Source organism: Sorex fumeus, unplaced genomic scaffold (assembly GCF_029834395.1).
Source record: "Sorex fumeus unplaced genomic scaffold, SorFum_2.1 ptg000030l, whole genome shotgun sequence".
In the NCBI taxonomy this organism is placed as follows: domain Eukaryota; kingdom Metazoa; phylum Chordata; class Mammalia; order Eulipotyphla; family Soricidae; genus Sorex; species Sorex fumeus.
The window spans coordinates 19,013,771-19,033,085 of record NW_026606087.1 but is presented as its reverse complement, the minus strand read 5'-3'; the positions used below and the strand labels follow the sequence as shown (position 1 = coordinate 19,033,085).

The 19,315-nt window shown below is 44.8% G+C and overlaps 1 protein-coding gene across 1 annotated transcript in view; it reads right to left on the bottom strand.

Moving 5' to 3' along the window:
• Nucleotides 1-3,373: 3,373 nt before the first annotated feature.
• The window catches only part of RNF169 (ring finger protein 169), an 83,210-nt gene continuing 67,268 nt past the window's right edge, over nucleotides 3,374-19,315 (bottom strand). Inside the window, exons 5-6 of the mRNA XM_056116428.1 lie at nucleotides 5,654-5,753; nucleotides 3,374-4,358 (exon numbers count right to left, since the gene is read on the bottom strand). Of these exons, the coding sequence (XP_055972403.1) occupies nucleotides 3,384-4,358; nucleotides 5,654-5,753 (1,075 nt within the window). The 3' untranslated portion in view covers nucleotides 3,374-3,383. The remainder of the gene's footprint in view (nucleotides 4,359-5,653; nucleotides 5,754-19,315) is intronic.

The window sequence follows — 19,315 nt, the reverse complement described above, 5'->3', positions numbered from 1 at the left end:
CCCGCACAGGTTGGCACAAGTCCGAAGCTCAGGAAACGCCTGTCAAATGGAACGGGGAGGGCGGAGAGCAGGCCCGGGTGGGCGGGTCGCCGGGCAGGCAGGCGCAGCGGCAGCTTCAGTGTAACAGTTTGTTCATGTGGAATCACACAGCAATGAATCAAGCAGCTTTAATCTCTTAAGGGCAATTTTTTTTCCCTTTAGGGAACATGAACCGCAACAACCAAAAAGACACAGTGTGAAGGCGTTCATCACCAGTGTGTCCTCCAGGCAAAGAGTCGAAACTTTAAAAATACAAATAAAAACAAAAAAACGAAGCCACTTGCAAAAAGTTTTCCCAGGAAGCCTCAACTGGAAGAGTTCTTTTTTTTTTTTTTTTAAAAAAAAGAGGCAATTCTAGGAGAGAGGCTGGAGGATGATCCCTGATCTGACACCACCCCAAAGAGATCCAGGAGACTTCTTCCAGCAGGTTCCCACTCAGCGGGACAAGGACCAAGTGCGGCCCCACCCCGTAAGAACCCACATTTCCCGGATTACCCATTAGAATGACCTCCATCCTCCAACCTCGCATAGTGTCCTCGTTAATTAGAAAACATAAACCAAAATGACAATGCATATACAAAAGGAACCAAGTTAGTAAAACATAGGAAATAGGGGAAATTAGAGTCCACTGACTTCTGAAAACTATGTAGGCTTGGTGAAATCGTTTCTCTCATTCTAGCTCACATCCCCTCGTCATCCTGTTCTCCTTGTCTTTTTCTCCAAAGAATTCCTATCACCAACTCCATTTGTGATCAACTTCACAAGCACCTGGAGGGGAAGATTGTCCAGAAAGAGAAACTTCTCATTTCAGATATTAAGTACGGAAAGCATTTTAAAATAGAGGTAATACCCTAGTGGTTTTCTCTTTCCTCCTCCAAAGTCTTAAAGATTAAGCCTTGTTCTTCTTTAACCTAGATTTATCTGTACTTGAAAAACGACTGCTTAGCAAAAAATCTGAAAACTACTGTCCGAACCTCTCTTAGTGTCACCATGCAGGTGCCCGGGGAAGCCAGTAAGCTGAGCCTAGCAGTGGGAAGAATATTTGCTTAACAAGAGTAGCTTTCTGCTCTGAAGCTAAAACCTGTTGTTACTGGTGTTTCTTAAAATGAAAGTATTACTTTGGGGAATATTTAAAATATATATCTTTGTCTATTAAAAATATTTCTCTTTCTTCCAAAGCCCCCAAATCAGCTCCAACTGAAAAGCGTTTTTTAAAATTATTGGGAGAGATAGAAAAATGTGGCGAGTGGAAAAATAAGCATCTTTGCTACTACCAATGAGACTAGCCTTCTGATAGTATTTCTCAAGATGAAAAAAGCAATCTGTGAAGTGGGAGTAATCAATGTTTCCCCTCCGTCTGCTCCAGTCCAGTGCCAGCTCTATGGTCTTGGGCACAGAGATGCCCCCAGCAGCCTGAGGGAGGGCCCTCAACTAAAATGGGCTGAATACAAGAAGCTCCATGTATAGTTTCTAACTGCACGTGTGTGTGCCCAGACTCCCAGAACACAAAATACATACATTCAAGTGAGTGCCACGCTTCCCAAGTGGTCACTGTGGGTTCCACTTATTTCCATGATGACTATGATGCTTAGACCCCTCTGCAGAGTCCCTTTGAGACTTCCATTATCTGTACAAGGAAATGTTTTTTCTGGTTTTGCTGTTAACCACCTCCCTACGACTCCAACCCTCTAGATAACCACCTTCTCTTCCAGAGGCTTGGAATACCTTCTTAGTCCACACTGAAAGGTCTCTCATCTATAACCCCCAAAGATGGAAGATTAGCCCAGAAAAAGAGGAGAGAGAATCTCCTGAGAAGAATCAAAAGAAGGTGGCATTAGTAAATTCCTAGTGGCCTTGATCACTGGGGCATTGGTCCTGGATCGTAGCTTTTACCTTAGTCAGAGGCGGTGGTTGGAGCAGACCTTAAGGCCCCTTCCAGTTCTAGTCTTTTAGGAATCTCTGTTTCTAGATCTATCTAGACTTTTGAGGGCAGTTCCACCAACGGCAACATCATTGGGAAAACTCTGCAGAATCTGTTGGGCCACTTAAAGGTGTAACCGACAATGGGATATAGAAGCACGGGAAGGTGTGTAAAAATGCCAGTCACGTGACTATAGTAACAGCTCACTCATGCAGAGGGAATGGCAGGCCTTCTGAGAGTCCCTAAAAACCAAGCCTTCGTCCCTATTCTCAATGAGCCCAGACGGGCAGAAGCACCAAGCACCACCAAGGATGCAAAAGACACACGGTGCCAGCTGCAACGGGAATAAGCCGCACGGTGCCAGCTATGGGGAATCAGTCCCAAGGTCCGTGGGGCTGCGCCTGCTGGCTGCATCCAGCTAGATGCCTTATTTCCACAGGATGGAGTTTCAGCACGATTCTGGCCTGACTACCGGGAAAACTGACTTTGATCAACATGCAGATACCCCTTGGTCATGTGCGGAGCGCCCAGAAGACCCCAGCTGAGGGGTGGGGAGAACTGTGTAGTTATGACTTCCTCCTGGCAGCGGCCTTATCTGCATGTGGATTTCGCCCTATCACCATCCAGACCAGGCCAGCTCTCCCTGGGTTCCCCTGGCATAGCCACCCTTGGGTGGTGGTTCGTTATGGCAACCCGTGTGTGTGACAAATCCATAGGATTTGTGGTCAGGAGACTCAGCAGCCAGTGTGCGCAGGGCCACACCGTAACTGAGAGAACCCCAACACCTGCACTTCAGCTTCATCATCCTAACGTGGGGCTCACACCACTTACATGGCAGGTCTCTTGGGAAGACCAAGACTGTGCCCTGTGAACTCACCAGCCAGGCGCTCTGTTTCCAAACGGGAACGGGAATTAACTAGGTGTACCTGTTCGTGGCAAGGGGAAGGAAGGGGGAAACATAACAACCTGTCATTCTGGATCTGCTCAAGAATTATACCTGTCAGCTTCTTTGAAAAGGGACTTTTGCTTTTGCTTTTTTGTATTTTTTTTTTTAAAATCTGCACGGCCATCCCCGCTGGAATAAGTCAGGAGGCCTGATCCGGTTGGGAAGGCAACCCCGCTTTCCTCTACACTATTAGCTTTGACCTCTGTGCTGGGGAGTCTCATCCCAGGAGGGTGCTGTCTGGTGGGACCCTGGGAAGAGTGGGGGAGGGGAGGAGGTGCTTCTGTCCCCCCCGGGGCTCCCTGGGCTAGAGCCCCCCCCCCCCGGAGGCCCTCAGAACCCTGTGAGTGCTTCCTGGCCACGAAAAGAAACCCAAAGTGCGAAGAAGACGCGGCATTTTGGGCTTTTCGGAGGGAAACGACCAAGCCCAAAGGTGTCTTTTTCAAAAGAGCAACAAGACCCCGAGAAGCAGGCGGGGCGCTACTTGGCCACGCTGGACCGCAGGAGGTACTGGTCGCTGCTGCCCTTGCGGCGGCTCACGGTCCGCCTCTGGCTGTCGAAGAGGCGCTGCAGGCGCAGGGCCAGGCGCCGGTCCTCCTCCTCCTGCTGCCCCCGGCGGCCGCGCGGGCGCTTCAGGGGCCCGTTCTGCTCGGCGGGCTTGGCCTTGGCGCACCGCTTGCGACCCCGGCGCGGCGGCTCGGCGGCCCCCAGCCCGTTGGGCAGGTCGAGAGCAGGAGCCGGCTGCTTCCTGGTTCTCGGGGTCCCGCCGCCGCCGCCGCCGCTTGGGGGCCCGGCGCTGGCCGCCAGGACCTTCCTGGCCGTGCTGGGGCAGGTCTGGTGGGAGTGGGCCTCGGGGGTGGCCCGCTCGGGCGCCGCCGCGGGGGGCTCCGGGAGACGGGGGTCCGGGTCGCCCGCGGGCAGGGCCTGCCTGCCGGGCAGCCTGGCCGGGAGGGCCGGCGGGGGCTTCTCCGCGCTGGCCGGCGGCGTGAAGTCCAGCCCCGGGGCGCCGTCCTCCCCGGGGGGCTCGGCCGCCAGGGACGTGAGGGTGGCTTTGCAAAGGGTCTTCTTGATCTGCCGCTCCTGGAAGATCTGCTCCCACTTCTTGAGGATGCGCGGGCTGGCCTCGTAGGACGTCTGCTTCTGCAGGCTCCGGCTGAGGTTGCGGGGCGTGGACTTGATGATGAGCGGGCTGAGCACGCGCCCGTCCGGGAGCCGCTTGGGCGGGGTGCAGGGCGAGCAGACGATGGGCTTGAAGTGGTTCAGCTCCTCCGAGATGCTGTCGTTGCTCTCGGGGCTGATGGAGCGCTCGGGCTTGTGCAGGGCCGCCACGGACGAGAGCGCGCCGAAGGGCAGGCGCTTCTCCAGGGCCAGGTCGGGCGCCGACAGGCAGCGGCTGTTCTGGGTGGACAGGAGGACGCCGATGATGGGGGCGGAGGCCGAGGTCAGAGACGCGCCCTGCGGGATGAAGAAGATTCTGCAGACACGCACGCACAGCTTCACGCGCGCACGCTGGGAGGGGGGGCGAGCAGGGGTCGGTAAGAAACGCGATGCAGGGCGATGTGCGCGGGGACTCATCGGAGAATCACACCATTTAGCAGAACTTGCTACACCCGAACTGAAAGATTTCTCTCTGTCTCTCTGTCTGTCTGTGTCTCTCTCTGTGTACACATGACCCACCTGGGATTTATAAAAAGGCTCCGCTAACAGCCCTTGCTCCACCCGCCTATTCATTCATTTCATGTCATCATCCTGTTATTCGTGGATTGCCTCGAGCAGGCCCCAGTAACGTCTCTTTCATCCTAGCCCTGAGATTATATTCAAGGCTCTTTAGGAGAATGAGACCCATCATTGTTACTGGTATTTGGCATATTGGGTACGCCACGGGGAGTTTGCCAGACTCTGCCCTGTGGGCAGGCTACATTCCATAGCCTGCAAGTTTGTCCAAAGTAGGAATGAGACAATAAGATGTCATAAAAAAAAAAAGTTTTGATAAGGTGTCGTGGGGTTCCGGGATCTGGATTTTATAGTCTCTGAGTCTTGGCCGCACCCGCCTATTACTAAATCTAAATCTCTACTTTCACGTGTGTTTGGAGAACTCTGGCCGTGAGAACTCTGGGGTCTTCTTGGAGTCGGGGGTGAACAGTCTGTCCCACTCCCTACTTCCAGAAGCCACACCCACCTCTCACAACTGCAGCCATGTAAATTCACTGCCCAATTACATATTCTGGAGCTCAGTTGAGCAGTACTGACACCCCAAGTAGGAGCCAAAGTAGACGGGAATATAAGGCAGCCGCCAACTATGCTCAGTAAACAAAAACATTAACACAGATGCTCAACACGCAATAGCATCCCAGCAACCCTCAGACAAGGGCCTACTGTCCCCATGGTGAGATACAACAATTTCCACAAAGTATTTTTTTTTTTTGATAATTCCATTAACCGCTTAGTTGTAACAAGCATTAGACAATAAATTATTTGGAACTGCTAAGGGCACAGGCTTGGGGTGGGGGAGGGGTGGTGGGAAAATGGAGACCATGTTGGAGAGAAGATCACGCTGGTGCTGGGACTGGTGCTGGAAAACTGAGTGCCTCGCGAATGCCCTCTTAAACCACAGTGTTTAAATAAAAGGGAAGAACAAGGTAACTCTTACGCCTAAGGCCCATTCTGTGGCTCTTCCTTTGCAAACAGTGTCTGCGGGGACTGGCTGAGGTGGGGAGGGGATGGCAGTCCCATCCAGGAAGTCTGCATACCTTGGCCTTACTGGTGGGGGCACCTCTGAGCCGGCTCTTGGCTCTGTCCTGAGCGGTATCATTGCAGCTTTGACTCCTCTCCACCTTGGAATTAAGATTCCTACCAACAGAATAAATGAAAGACAAATCGTCAAAAAAAGAACCCACACACTAGCTTAAACAAAAAAGGCTTGCTTTTCTCCAAAACATCTCCCTGAGAGAGAATCTCCTCGGGCAGCTAGAGTAGAATAGTGTAAGGGCTGAAGAGAGAACGCAGGGGTTAAGGCACATGCCTTGCATGCAGTCAATCCAGTTTGACCTCTGGCACCATGGATGGTTCCCTGAGCACCTCCAGGAGTAATTCCTGAGCACAGAGCCAGGAGTAAACCCTGATACCACCGGGCATGGCCGCCATCTCCCAAAACATAAAACAAATAAAATACCAGAACAAATCCTGTCAGAAGAGCATTTACAAGAGAGGACACTGGTTTATACTCTGATTAAATAAGGAAGACCAAGAGCTCTTTTGCTCACCCTTAAATAGAAGTAGGGGTACTTTAGCTCTCTTAATAAAGTAAATACACTGTTAAATCACCTCTATAGTTAACAGTTTTTTCTTTCATTAATCCCAAACCTCCCCTCAAGCAATCTAAATTGATTTGAAACATTTAAGTACTTAAAAAAAAAAAAAGGCAAGCAGCAGTACACCAAATTTTTACATAGGGAATCAAAGTTAAATATGGTCTTTTAGGAAGGCTTTAAAAAGGCCTAATTCTTAGTGATTTAAGAGGCTTCAAGAACATGTAATTTTTTTTGGTCTTTGTCTACATTATGTTGACTTTACAAGCCAAATCAAAACCCCAAGTACCCGTTTCCTATGATTCATCTTCCTGTGTAGAGGTAAGTGCATATATGACTGTCAGTTTCCATGGACCAGAATTTATAGGATCCTCGATGATCATATTACTCATCTGTTTCTCCTCTTCAATGCATGCCAATTCAATGACTGTTCAGAATATAGTACTTTTCTAAATGCTTGCAACTGGTTTTGTGTTTTGACTTGCCTGAACAAGCATTTAAACTACATGCCTTACAGTCACTGATACCTGTGCACTCACGGAGAATACAGAGAAGAATACAATCTAGGTCCCCAAGGATGCAGAAAACATTCCATATAACCATTTGAAAGGACTACAGCAATCCAGGCATGCCTAAGATCCAGTAATGCCTACGAGAGAGTTACTAATTTCCTGGAAGACAGTGAGAAATGCACTGGAGAAGCCTTTTCTGTGGCATATGTATTCTGCAAGATGACAAAGAATTTGCCAAAAAATCAAGGTGGGCAAGTCAAGGCCATAAAGATTATTGCCCCCCTCCCTCACCATACATACCACATTATTTCTTTGAATGATCCTACTTAGCTTTGCAATGGAATACATCATTCTTCCTCCTCCTCAATAGAAAGAGATATGTTGCGACTGGCTCAGTGAAAAAGGAAGTAATCAGGTGTGTTCCCACAGTGCTTCTCTTCCTACACCTGGAGTGGAGCTCTGCCCTCCTCACCTACATGGCTTCCAGCCACTTCTCCCTTCAAAACCTTCATCCTGTATTTCAGAGCCACTGCCCCTCGCTCCAGTCTCATGAACTAATCTGTGCTTTGACAGGAATAAGGGGCATTGGTGGTCAAACTGTCAAACTATGTTTCACATGTCAACCAAGAAACATACTCTAAACAAATGATGTAGGCATTATACTACAAAGAGAGGCAAGTATTTCAGAACAGGTAGAAAACGTCAAGTCACCCTTTAAAGTAGAAGGGTAGCCACTTAGCAGTCAGCTGGGTTCATATTTTACCTAAGATTGCTGAAATTCCTTTGCATTTCCAGAACTCAAACAAACCGTCCCTGTTACAACAGTGGCAGCAGTAAACAAAGCGGCAGATTAAAATGCTGTGGTCATTAAAATATACTTAAGTTAGGAGAAATGGACATAGATTTGTAAGACTATGTAAAAGACATGTCTGACATAATTCCATTGTAGAAATAAGTAGACACTTGGAGGAAAAGGCTTTCTGATCAACAGAGAGAAAAAAAATCGTAATTATTAGTAGTCAGACGATCTCACTGACTGCTTCTTCGGGAACGCTACACTTCACATCAGTTGTGATACTCAAGCTGAGGCTGGGCTTCATCTTAAAAGCCCAAACTTCCATAATTAAGAATAAACATAATGCAGGGCTAGATAGAGAGCACAGAGGTTAAATGGCTTGCCTTGCACACAGCTGATCCGGATTCCATCTCTGGCACCACATGGTCCCCCAAACATTGCCAGAGGTGACCGCTGAGCCCAGAGGCAGAAGAGAGCCCCGAGTGCTACCAAGTGTGGCTGACTCTTCCCCACGCCCACAAAGAATGAAGATAATTTTTTAAAAATCCATGAATCCATTTAGTATCAAGTTGTTGGCTATATTCCCAAGTTATCAACTAGAGAAATGAAAATTACCTGGGAAGAATCTCTTCAGTACTTTGGTGAAAGCAAAAGGCCCAGGAAGAAAACTCATATTTGCAGCACACAAGCACACATCAAAGTATTTTCTGATTGTCAAAAGTCTTTTTGGTAATCCTGGGTATAGCTGAAACTGTCTCTTCACATTGTTAGAAGATTGTACTGTATACTCATTTGTGCAAAGAAGAGAGACGGTGATAAAAGATCATCTTGACCCACAAGAATTCCCAGTCACTCAAGTCCACCACATCATAAGTGCTGTGAGAGAGAGCAGTGATTGCTCATTTAAACGTTCAAAGTATTTTCTTCCACAACTCACACAGTTTCCACTCCTGTTATCTGATTCAAATCACTTTATATTAAACAACAGGGTCCAATTTTAGTCATTTGCATGTTATCTAGTTGTTCTAATACCGAGTGGAAAGACTATCCTTACTCTAAGGCCTCAGTGCCCAATTAAAATTCAATTAACTATAGATGTATGTGTTTATTTGGGGTGGGGGACTCTCCATACTATTCCACTGATCAATCAACCCCTACTTCAGTACCATACTCATTTGATTGTTGTTGCTTTGCATTATGTTTGGAAATTAAAATATGTGAATCCTCTACTTTTTTTTAAGACTGTTTAACCTATTTTATACTTTTGCAATTTCACATATGAATTTTAGTATTGGCCCATTCACTTCTGCAGAAAAGGAGGTTGGAATTTAAATAGGCAATGAGTCTTGAAAACAAATTGGGGAATCTCATCATCTTAATATTAAGTCCCCGTTCATGCACATAGGTATTTACTTAATTTACTTCTTAATTTCTTCAAACAATGTCTTCATTACTTTCAGCATTAGAAGTAGAAAAGTTCTTTGCCTGAATTTATTCATAACAATTCCATTTGTTATCGAGGCCTCTGGAAATGGAATCCTAATTACATTTTTTAGATCATTCATATGGTAATCTTATTATCAAGGAACTCTGTGCCCTATGACTAACATCTCCGTCTTCCTCCTACCTCCTCTGACCAAACATTCCTCTCTCTGCTTTTGTAAGTTCATCTATTTAAAATTCTGCATGTAAAGAGCATCATTGTATTACTCTATTTCACTTACAATAAAGACTTCAATTACCATTGTTGTAGGTTTTCCTTCTCTGACAGCCAAACATATTGAGTATATATGACTGTGAGCATATGTGCATATACATATACATACCACATTTTATTTTTCATTCACCAATAGGTGGACAGAGAAGTTGTTTCTACATCTTGATTATTGTGAATAATATCGTAATGAGCACTGGAGTATAGGTAACTCAGACCTTGCTTTCATTTCCTTTGGACATTTATTCAGATGTGGGGTCACTGAATTCTACAGTAGTTCTGTTATTATTTTCTTCTTTTTTCATTGAATCACCGTGAAATAGACCATCACAAAGCTATTCAGGATTGGGTTTCATCCGTACAATGTTTCAACACCTTTTCCTCCACCAGTGTACATTTTCCACCACCAATGTCCCCAGTTTCCGTCCTGCCAACCCTCTTCCACCCACCCCAACCCCCTCCACCTGCCTCTACGGCAGGCAACTTTCTTCTTTCTCTCTCTCCTTTTGTGCATTATGGTTTGCAATATGGGTACTAAGAGGTCACTGTGTTTCTTCAGGACATGCAGTATTTTTATCAGGAAGGCACCGCTGGAGTAGCTTTCTTTTTTCTTTTTGGGTCACACCCAGCGATGCTCAGGGGTTACTCCTGGCTCTGCGTTCAGGAATTACTCCTGGCGGTGCTTGGGGGACCATATGGGATGCTGGGAATCGAACCCGGGTCAGGCTGCGTGCAAGGCAAACGCCCTACCCGCTGTGCTATTGCTCCAGCCCCTGGAGTAGCTTTTTAAACTGGGTGGCAGGTTTGGGTTGCGGACGTGACGGCTCAGGTTTCCAGAGGTACAGGGAGGTGGGGGTAGGTAGTCTATCCCAACACGGAGAAAGTCTGGAGATTTCAGTCACAAAGCCTGCACACCTAAATTTTCAGGAGATTAATAGCTTGGTGATATCCGTGCCCAGATGGTGGAGTCCAGTTTGGGGTGCATGGAGGCAATTTTGGACTATGGGAGCAAATGGCTGCTGGGGCTCTGTTTGGGCAGGCACCAGGCTGACCCGACCCCCTCCGATCTACCCTGGTCTGTTCAGCCACGCGTGGGCCCAATATTAACTGCAGCTTTGGATCTCTTTCAAGGTTTATTTATGGGTCTCCGAAGCAAGGCTGATAAATGAGATTGTATAGCTGAGATGGAGGTGGTTGTGGGTGTGGCTACCACATACCTACCTTTTGGTGGTTTAATTTCTCGGGAAACTTGGTCCTGAGTTGTTGGGAGTCCAGACAGAGGCACAGTGGTGATCTGGGGATATCAAGAAGTCTGAAGGCACCATTAGGCTGCTGATGCCCTCGCCCCACGGGTCCAGGCTGACCCGCTGCAGTGCCCCCCAGGGACCAGGACTGGGGTCAGGGCTGCTATGGTTCGCAGTCTGGGCACTCTGGGTGGGCTGCAGCCACCAGTCCAGCAGAGCCTGACCAGGGGGCACATGCCCCCATTCTGGGTCTCCAGACAGTTGGCGCTCTGGGAGGTTTTTCTCCATAATGTGCTGTGGGCAGCCCTGGCTGAGCTACGGGCACTTTGGTGGTTTTTAGTCTTGGCATGGCTTCTGGGTTGAGAGTGGGCGCCCTGCCCGCGGTAAGTTTCTGGGCCGCCCAGCCACCCAAGCTGCTCACCCATGAAGGAAACCTGGGGTGCCACAGCACTTCCAGGTTAGCCTCGAAAAGTGCCCTTTTGAATGCCCTGCCACAGAGGCAGGGTGGGATGGGGGGATGGGGGATGGGGGTCGGAGGGATACTGGGATCTGTGGTGGTGGAAAATGGGCACTAGTGCAGGGAGGGATACTTGATCATTGTACAACTGAAACCCAAGCACAAAAATTTGTAAGTCTACAACTGTACCTTATGGTGTTTCACTAATAAAAATTTTTTTTTAAAAAGTGCCCTTTTAAAGAAGTGACACATTCATTCCCATGAAATTATGGAGAGTTTCTGTGCCATTGCGCCAGAGCTGCAACAGGCATCATCCTGGCTCCTCTGTTTTCTATTGTTTTCAGAAATCTTTGTACCGTTTCCCACAGCAGCTGCGTCAGTTGACATTTCTACCAATGGGCAAGAGGGTTCCCCTTTCTCCACATCCTCACCAACATGTTAGCTTGTATCTTTTTGATGACAGTTGTTCTAATAGGTGTGAGGGTCACTGTGGTTCTGATTTGCAGCTCCCAGGTAATAAATGATGGCAGGCATTGTTTTGTGTGCCATTCCTGTACTATCTTACTTTTACAATGATCGTAGGTGTGATTTAAAAAATTAGTATTTTTGTTTGGTCCAATAGTGTACTGTTCATTTTTCAATGTTAAAGCATTCCTTTCTCTATTTTCTTTTTTGCTTTTTGGGTTACAACTGGTGATGCTCAGGTATTACTACTGACTCTGCACTCAGGAGTCAATCCTGGTGGTGCTCAAGGGATCATATGGGATGCCAGGGATCCAATCCGGGTTTGCTGCAAGCAAGGCAAACACCCTACCTGCTGTACTATTGCTCCGGCATCAGCCTTGGCTTTCTTTTTAAAGTTAACTTATACCTTCATGGCCTTGTGATCTTAAGAATACTTGGTATCATTTCTAATTTCATGACTTAATGAACATGTGAATTGCCCCCATCATGCAAGCCTACTGTGGGAATGTTACTGAAGAAGAGTAATTCAGCTTGGGGGGGATGGAATGTCCTTTACTTAATTCCATTATCCCAAGACCTCATTTCAAGCTCTTTGTTTCCGTGTTGATGCTCTGTCTGACACTTCTCTCCAAAAGCAATAGAGGGGTGTTGAAGTCTCCCATTACAATTATGTTCCTACTGATGTATCTTCTCAGAGATTAGCAGCTGCTTCTTAAACTTTACAGCCCCTGCATCTGATGCCTATATGTCGATGAGTTAAGTCCTCTTGATCTATTGACCCCGTCCATTCCTAGCTCTTATTTGGTTTGAACACTATTTGTCCTAATATGACCATTCCTGCTTCTTTTTCTTTTTCTTGTAGTTTTCCATTAGCCTGGATGATTGTTTTCCAGTCCTTTTCTCTGAGCCTGTGTTCACTGTGCTCATTCAAGTGTCTCTGAAAGCAGTAGAAGGTTGGGTTTTGTTTCCAGATCCTACTAGTCACTCTGCCTTTTCATGGTATAGTTCAGTCCATTGAAATTATTCTTATGCAGTAATTTTCTTGCCATTTTTATGAAGATTTTGGTTACTTTTGCCTTTGACATTTGCTCTTTATAGGAAGCCAATCAGTAATTCTTGTAGTGCTAATTTGGGTGTACCTAATGTCCTCAATTGTCTGAAAAGGTTTTGATCACTCTCTCAAATCTGAAGGATAACTCTGCAGGTGAGAACTTGGTTACAGATTCTTTCCATTCAGTAGTCTGATTATGTTATTTTATTCTCTTCTTACAGAATTTGAGAGAATTCTGATGTGAGTCTACTAGTGTTTCACTTGTGAGACTTTGCTTCTCACTAAACGTCTGAAGGAGTTGTTCCCTCACTTTGGCTTTTGTCACTTTTATTACAAGGTGTTTTGGTGATTTTTTTTCTGCTCCTCTGTTTAGAACTCTCTGGGTTTCCTGGATCAGTATCAAAGTCTCTCTCCTCAGATTGGGGGTGTTCTCAACTATTACTTCTACTATCAGCCATTTGTCTGCTTCTCTCTTTCCTTTCCTTCGAAATTATTGATTTGGAGGTCGTTCCTCTTAATATTGTCAAATAGACAGCCCTTAAATTTCTTTGGGTTTGAAAAACCTCTTTTTATTATCTCTTCTTTGTTGATGATATTGTATGCTTTGTCTTCAAGCTCACTGGTCTGATTTTTGGATTCGTCCATTCTGTGTCCTGCTACTTATGCTCTTCCGTTTCTTCATTTCTGTTTCAGTTCTTTCATTTTTTTTCCCACCAATCTTTCTTCAAGTTTATTAATACTCTTAAAATGTTCTCAGTTCAACGAATATCAAGGACTATATTGTTCTCATGCAGTTTAGAAGGCTCTGATGAAGTTGAGAACTTTCCTGGGTTTCTATCCCCATCTATTGCTCCGGCTAAATTCCTTCATTTAAAAAGTAATAATTAAAATAACCAATCATGCCTGGTGTTTTATGGGCTTAAGGGTGAAGTTCCAAGTTCCAGCTGCCTGTACCAATTTTCTTGTGCTTAGCAATACCAAGCTGGTACCTGTGACTCTGCTGACTTCTGGCAGCAAGATGCCTAGTGATGATCTTAAAAACTTGTAAGATCAAAGTGGCATTTGTGGCATGGATTCTGTGCACCGATGACAACGAGATTTGTGGTCATTACCTCAAAATTCAATTTTTTAATTGAAATTTAAATTTTAAGAGATCTTGTAGCTTTTGGATATTAATCCCTTGTCAAATAAATTATCTGAAAATATTTTCTCCAATCTTGTAGGTTTCACCTAGTTATCTGGCTTTTTTTTTTCCTCTGCAGGTTAGAGATTGATATAGTCCCAACTCATTTATTTTTATTTTTGTTCTAACACTGTCAAAAATATTACTGCCAAGACTGTCAAGATTTTTTTCTATAATGTTCTCTTCTTCAATAAATTTTATAGTTTCAGGCCTTATGTTTAAGTCTAATGTGTTTCAAGTTAATTTCTGTGAATGGTGTAAGACAGCTGTTCAATGTCATTGTTCTGTATGTGATTATCCATTTTTTCCTAATACCATTTATTGAATAAACTATTTTTCCTCACTTAGCATTTCTGTCTACCTTGTTAAATATTATCTGACCATAATGTCTACTTCAAGACCATCTAGTAAAATTTAGAAGATTTTAGGGTAAACAACAGGCTAACACTGATTACTCTACTTGGAAATTCTTGAAAACCCTGGGGGGACAGGGAAGCCCACTACACCTAAATACCAGATAACAGGTTGCTTAACAGAAATATCATTTGTCAGATTGCCTAAGTCCTGACAGAAAAAAAGATAAGATAATTTGTTCAGGTTATGCCCATGAATTCCCAAAATTAGTGTGAACATTGACCTGGCAAATTATATTGGACATTCTATTGGCCAGCTGCTGGTCCGCAGGCCTCTGGATAGGTTTTTCATGGACCAGATCTATGATAGGTTTTTCATAGACCAAGAGGAGGTCACTGGAGATGAATGTAGAAAGCACTGATGTTAAAAGAATACCTTCACCTGCTGTCTTTAAAACTTTTTTTAAAAATGAATCACAGTCAGATAGTTATAAATGTCACCAGTTTCCCTCCACCCCAACTCGACAGGCAGGTGCTCTCTCTCTCTCTCTCTCTCTCTCTCTCTCTCTCTGTCTCTCTATCTCTGTCTCTCTGTCTCTATCTCTCTCTCCCATCTCTTTTCTTCCCTCTCCTTTTGGGCATATGGTTAACAATGCAGACACTGAAAGGTTATGAGGTATATCCCCTTACCTACTTTCACTTCTCACTTACAGTTCCAAGTGATCCTTTCAAACTTTCCAACTATTATTGTCATACTGGTCCCATGTTTGTCCTAACTGCTATTCATCAGCTATTTGAATGTAGGACCTTCCAGAGCTATTGCCATTGCTAGAAATAAAGTGTGTGTGTGTGTGGGGGGAGGGGGGTAAAGTTTTGGGGTATTAAGGACGAAAGCTTATCTATCCCTCACAGTATCAAATAATTCCCAGTGCTTAAGAAAGCAAGGAACTCCATGCAGAAGTACATCAGAAGCACTAATGGGTCAGGATGTTGCAGGAATGTTACACAATGTAAGAAGATAAAAATGCTTCTAAGAGACAATTCCCAAACAGTGCAACTCCTGACATGATGGAGATGTCTATGAAAGCTCATCCCACTAGACGTGGAAATGTAGCTTATAAGAAACGTAAGAAAAAAGTTAAAAAAAGAAAAGGTAAAAGTTTACTGCCTTTTGGTAGAAAAATACTTCCTTTCAACCTTGGGAGGTACTCATAGATCCTTCTAGACCTTCTATACAGAGCCCGTGCTCTTTGCTGCTTGTGGCCTCTTGGGGAAGAATTTTTTTTTTTTAATTTTTATTAGTGAGACATCATGAGGTACAGTTGCAGACTTACAAATTTTTTGTGCTTGGGTTTCAATTATACAATGATCAAATACCCATCCCTCCACCAGTGCCCATTTCCCACCACCACGGATCCCAGTATCCCTCCCACATCTTTATCCCCACCCCCATCCCACCCTGCTTCTGTGGCAGGGCATTCCCTTTTGTTCTCTCTCTCTTATTGGGTGTTGTGGTTTGCAAAAGAGGCAATGGGTGACAATCATGTCCCGTCTATAATCTACTTTCTGAATGCATCTCCCATCCTGGGAGGATCCTCCCAACATCCTTTATTTGGTGCTTCCTTCTCTATCTGAGCTTTGGGGAAGAATTCTTAATCTTGCATGCCTTCTCTTGATCCTTCAACACACTAACGGAGCCTCTTCGCTTTTTTCAGTTCTGTCCAAGCTTGTGCTGATGCTCAAGCCTATGGTCTCTCCTTGGCCTGCAGATTCTTACCAGATTCCTACATGTGCTCAGAAGCCATCTGCCAACCTGCTCTCTGCCACCAGCAGCACCACACCATTGGTGCCCAGGTATTGTTCTTTCACAGGGGAGGAAGTCTGGGGACACAGTTGGCAGTGATCAGGAGAGACTCCCAGCATGGTGCATGAGGGTCACTCAGTTAGGAGACCATGCAGTGCCAGGGCTAAAACCCAGGGCCAGTACCAGGGCTAAAACCCAGCACTGCAACATGCAAAGTGCACATACTAGGCTTTGGGCTGTCTCCCTAGTCTCCACCCTACTTATTAATGCAAACTATCAGTTCAGAGGATGTGCACCCCTGAACATCCTCTCAGAGTTCTAGCTGCCATCACCCCAGCCTCTTCCTTCCCTTTGGTAGTGGATCCAATACTGTGAGGGAGAGATGAGAGAACCAAGCCTCTTTTGCAATGCCCTGCATAATCGGGGACTCTGGGCACTCATTCACATTCTGACACTTGCTCTGCCTGGGGAATCACAGCTGAAAACCTTGGCCCCGAAGCTCAGTGTCTGTTTTTTTTCCCCCTTTTTGGGTCACACCCGGCGATGCACAGGGGTTACTCCTGGCTTTGCACTCAGGAATTACTCCTGCTGGTGCTCAGGGGACCATATGGAATGCTGGGATTTGAACCTGGGTTGGTTGCGTGTAAGACAAATGCCCTACCCGCTGTGCTATTGCTCTAGCCTCGCTCAGGGTCTTTTTAAAAATGAATTGATCCTTATATCGTCATACAATGTCCCTCCCTGCCTCTTGTAGCAATTGATGTCTCTGAGTCTATGTTGTTTAATACAAGTAAAGTATAGCTACTGTTTTGGTCACTCTTTTCATTAAACATTTTTTTCTAACCTTTCACTTTCAACTTTCTTATGTATTTGGATCTAAGATGAGTTCAGAATATATCTGAATCATATTTTATTAATTTTGGTTTGGGGGACACAAATACCAGCACTCCAGGCTTACCCCTGTCTCTGTGCTCAGGGATCACTCTTTCTCTCGGCAGTGCCTGGGGGTCCGTCCACACGCAGTACCAGGAATCAAATCAGGATCAGCTGCATGCAAAGCAAGTGCTTCACCCCTGCACTTTCTCTCCAGTCCCTTGCATCCTAGTTAAAATTCATTCCGCCAGTTCCTTTGAGTTTAGTTCATTTATACTTAAGGGTGGGCTTCTGTTATTTTACTATTTGTTTTCTATACACTCTGTACTTTACTTTCCTGTTTCTCCATCACTGCCTTCTTTTGCTTTACACATTTCCAAGTATAACAATTTTATTCCCATATTATTTCTTCTTCTTTTTTTTTTGGCTACCAAAATATCACAAAAGTTTATTTTAGGTGTAACAGTTATGTTAAGGTCAACAAGTTTAATTCTTAACTACACTCATGTAAACTGAGTTATTTAAGTATTTTGAAGTTATTTCCTACAAAAGCTGTGGGAGTTTTACTTTTTCACTGCACATGCCATGGTTTTCCAACAAATCTGTATTTGGAGGAATTTCAATTGACAAGTAAAAGATTTAAGTGATATATGAAAACTTCTTTCCTCAAATACAAGCTAATATGAACAAATTATACACTGCATAGATTTCTCTGCAGGTTCTTTTCTTTTCTGGTTATGCACAGGGGTTACTCCTGGGTCTGCACTCAGGAATTACTCCTGGCGGTGCTTAGGGGACCATATGGGATGCTGGGAATTGAACCTGGGTCAGCTGCGTGCAAGGCAAACACTCTACCAGCTGTGCTATCGCTCCAACTGCTCTGCAGGTTCTTTTCTTTAGAACCTAAATGCAATTATCATACAGTATGATTTTTACCCAGTCTGTATTTTTTTTTCACTATACACATTTATTTCCCTGGTGACTGCCCTCAGAATTACAATAAGCATCTTTATTTATTTATAATGAATTTCAAATATCAGCTCAATTTCAATCAATAGCTCTCAAAAACTCAACTCCTGTGTAACTATAATCCTTTATGTTACTATTGTAACACTAAGAAATTGTCACAAAAACCATTAATATGGAAATATCACAAAAAACATGATATAATATGCATGTTACTATTATTATTGTTTTTTGGAATTGAGTAATTTTATTATTTTTACAAGGCTTACAGAAAGGCTCAGAAAACCTTAGCATACAGGGCTGGAGTGATAGTACAGCAAGTAGGACGTTTGCCTTGCATGCAGCTGACCTGGGTTTGATTTCCAGCATGCCATATGGCCCCCAAGCACCACCAGGAGTAATTCCTGAGTGCAAAGTCAAGAGCACTCTGTGCATCACTGGGTGTGATGCAAAAAAAAAAAAAAAAGAAGGAACATAGCACATCAATTTCTCCCAATGTCCTACTTATTAGTTTGGCAGTGACAAATCTTTCAACACAGAAGAGAGAAAGTCATTAACTTTTCAGGTAAGTTAACAACTATAATATGGCCTCTCTGCTTACAGCTCATTTGCAGTAAGTTATTACTATTATTATACCATTGTGTTAGGACAAGAGGCTTCAAAATGCTGAGAAGGGTTGAGAACAGTGAGGATGACAGTGTTCTTTGGGGTGAAAGGGTCCGGTAAAGAACCAGGGAACACAACTCCTGTACACATCCATTTCTATATCCCCCAACTAACACAGTGCCTGGAATACAGTGAATATATTCAATTTCCCTCCTAAAATATACAGGCGGGGCAGGAGATATTGTGCAGGAGTAGAAGCACTTGCCTGGCACTCACCTGGTCCCATTTCAATCCTTGGCACCTCATATGGACCTCTAAGCATCACCAGGAGTGATCCCTGAGCACAGAGCCAGGAGTGAGCCCAGAGCACTGTTGAGTGTGGTCCAAATCCCTACCCTGAAATATGTAGGAATGCCTCTGTCTTCCTTAAAAGCAGAAAGAAAATTTCAGCATTAAGCAGGAATCTATTATTTAGCATTTGGCAGAAAAACTAGACACCAACACTGTGCTAAGTGTTTCAAATATACTGAAGTCACAACAAAATCCTATGATGAATGGACAATTGTCTTCAATGTATAAAATATGAGGAAGGTCCTCTCTCCAGGGTGACCAAGCCGACACCAAGATTTAAAACTGCATTTGATGCTCCTTTGAACACAGCTGATCTCACATTTAACTCTATTTTGCCACAGATCAGACCCAGAATGCCTAGGGAAGATCTCTCTTCCAAACATATAATAAAGGCATAAACAAGAGAAAGCAGAATTATCTGAAAAGAAACTGGCTGAAAATTTCCACTGCCAAGAAAACCAGATGGTTTCTGGGATGTCTAGTTGGCTAAAAATATCCACAACCACAACTAGCCTGACTTTAAAACAAAGAAAATAAGGAGCAGCCAGTATCAACACACAGCTGGAAAGCGAGAAGGCTGAATGCTTATGAAACACTGCTCTGAGGGTTTCCGAATGGCAACTCACACTCTAAAACACAGCACTGCTCATGTTCCCAACAGCGCGCTCATCACGTTGTCCCTCACCTCCTCAGATTTTTAACCCAACCCTCCTGGTATGGCACAGCTAA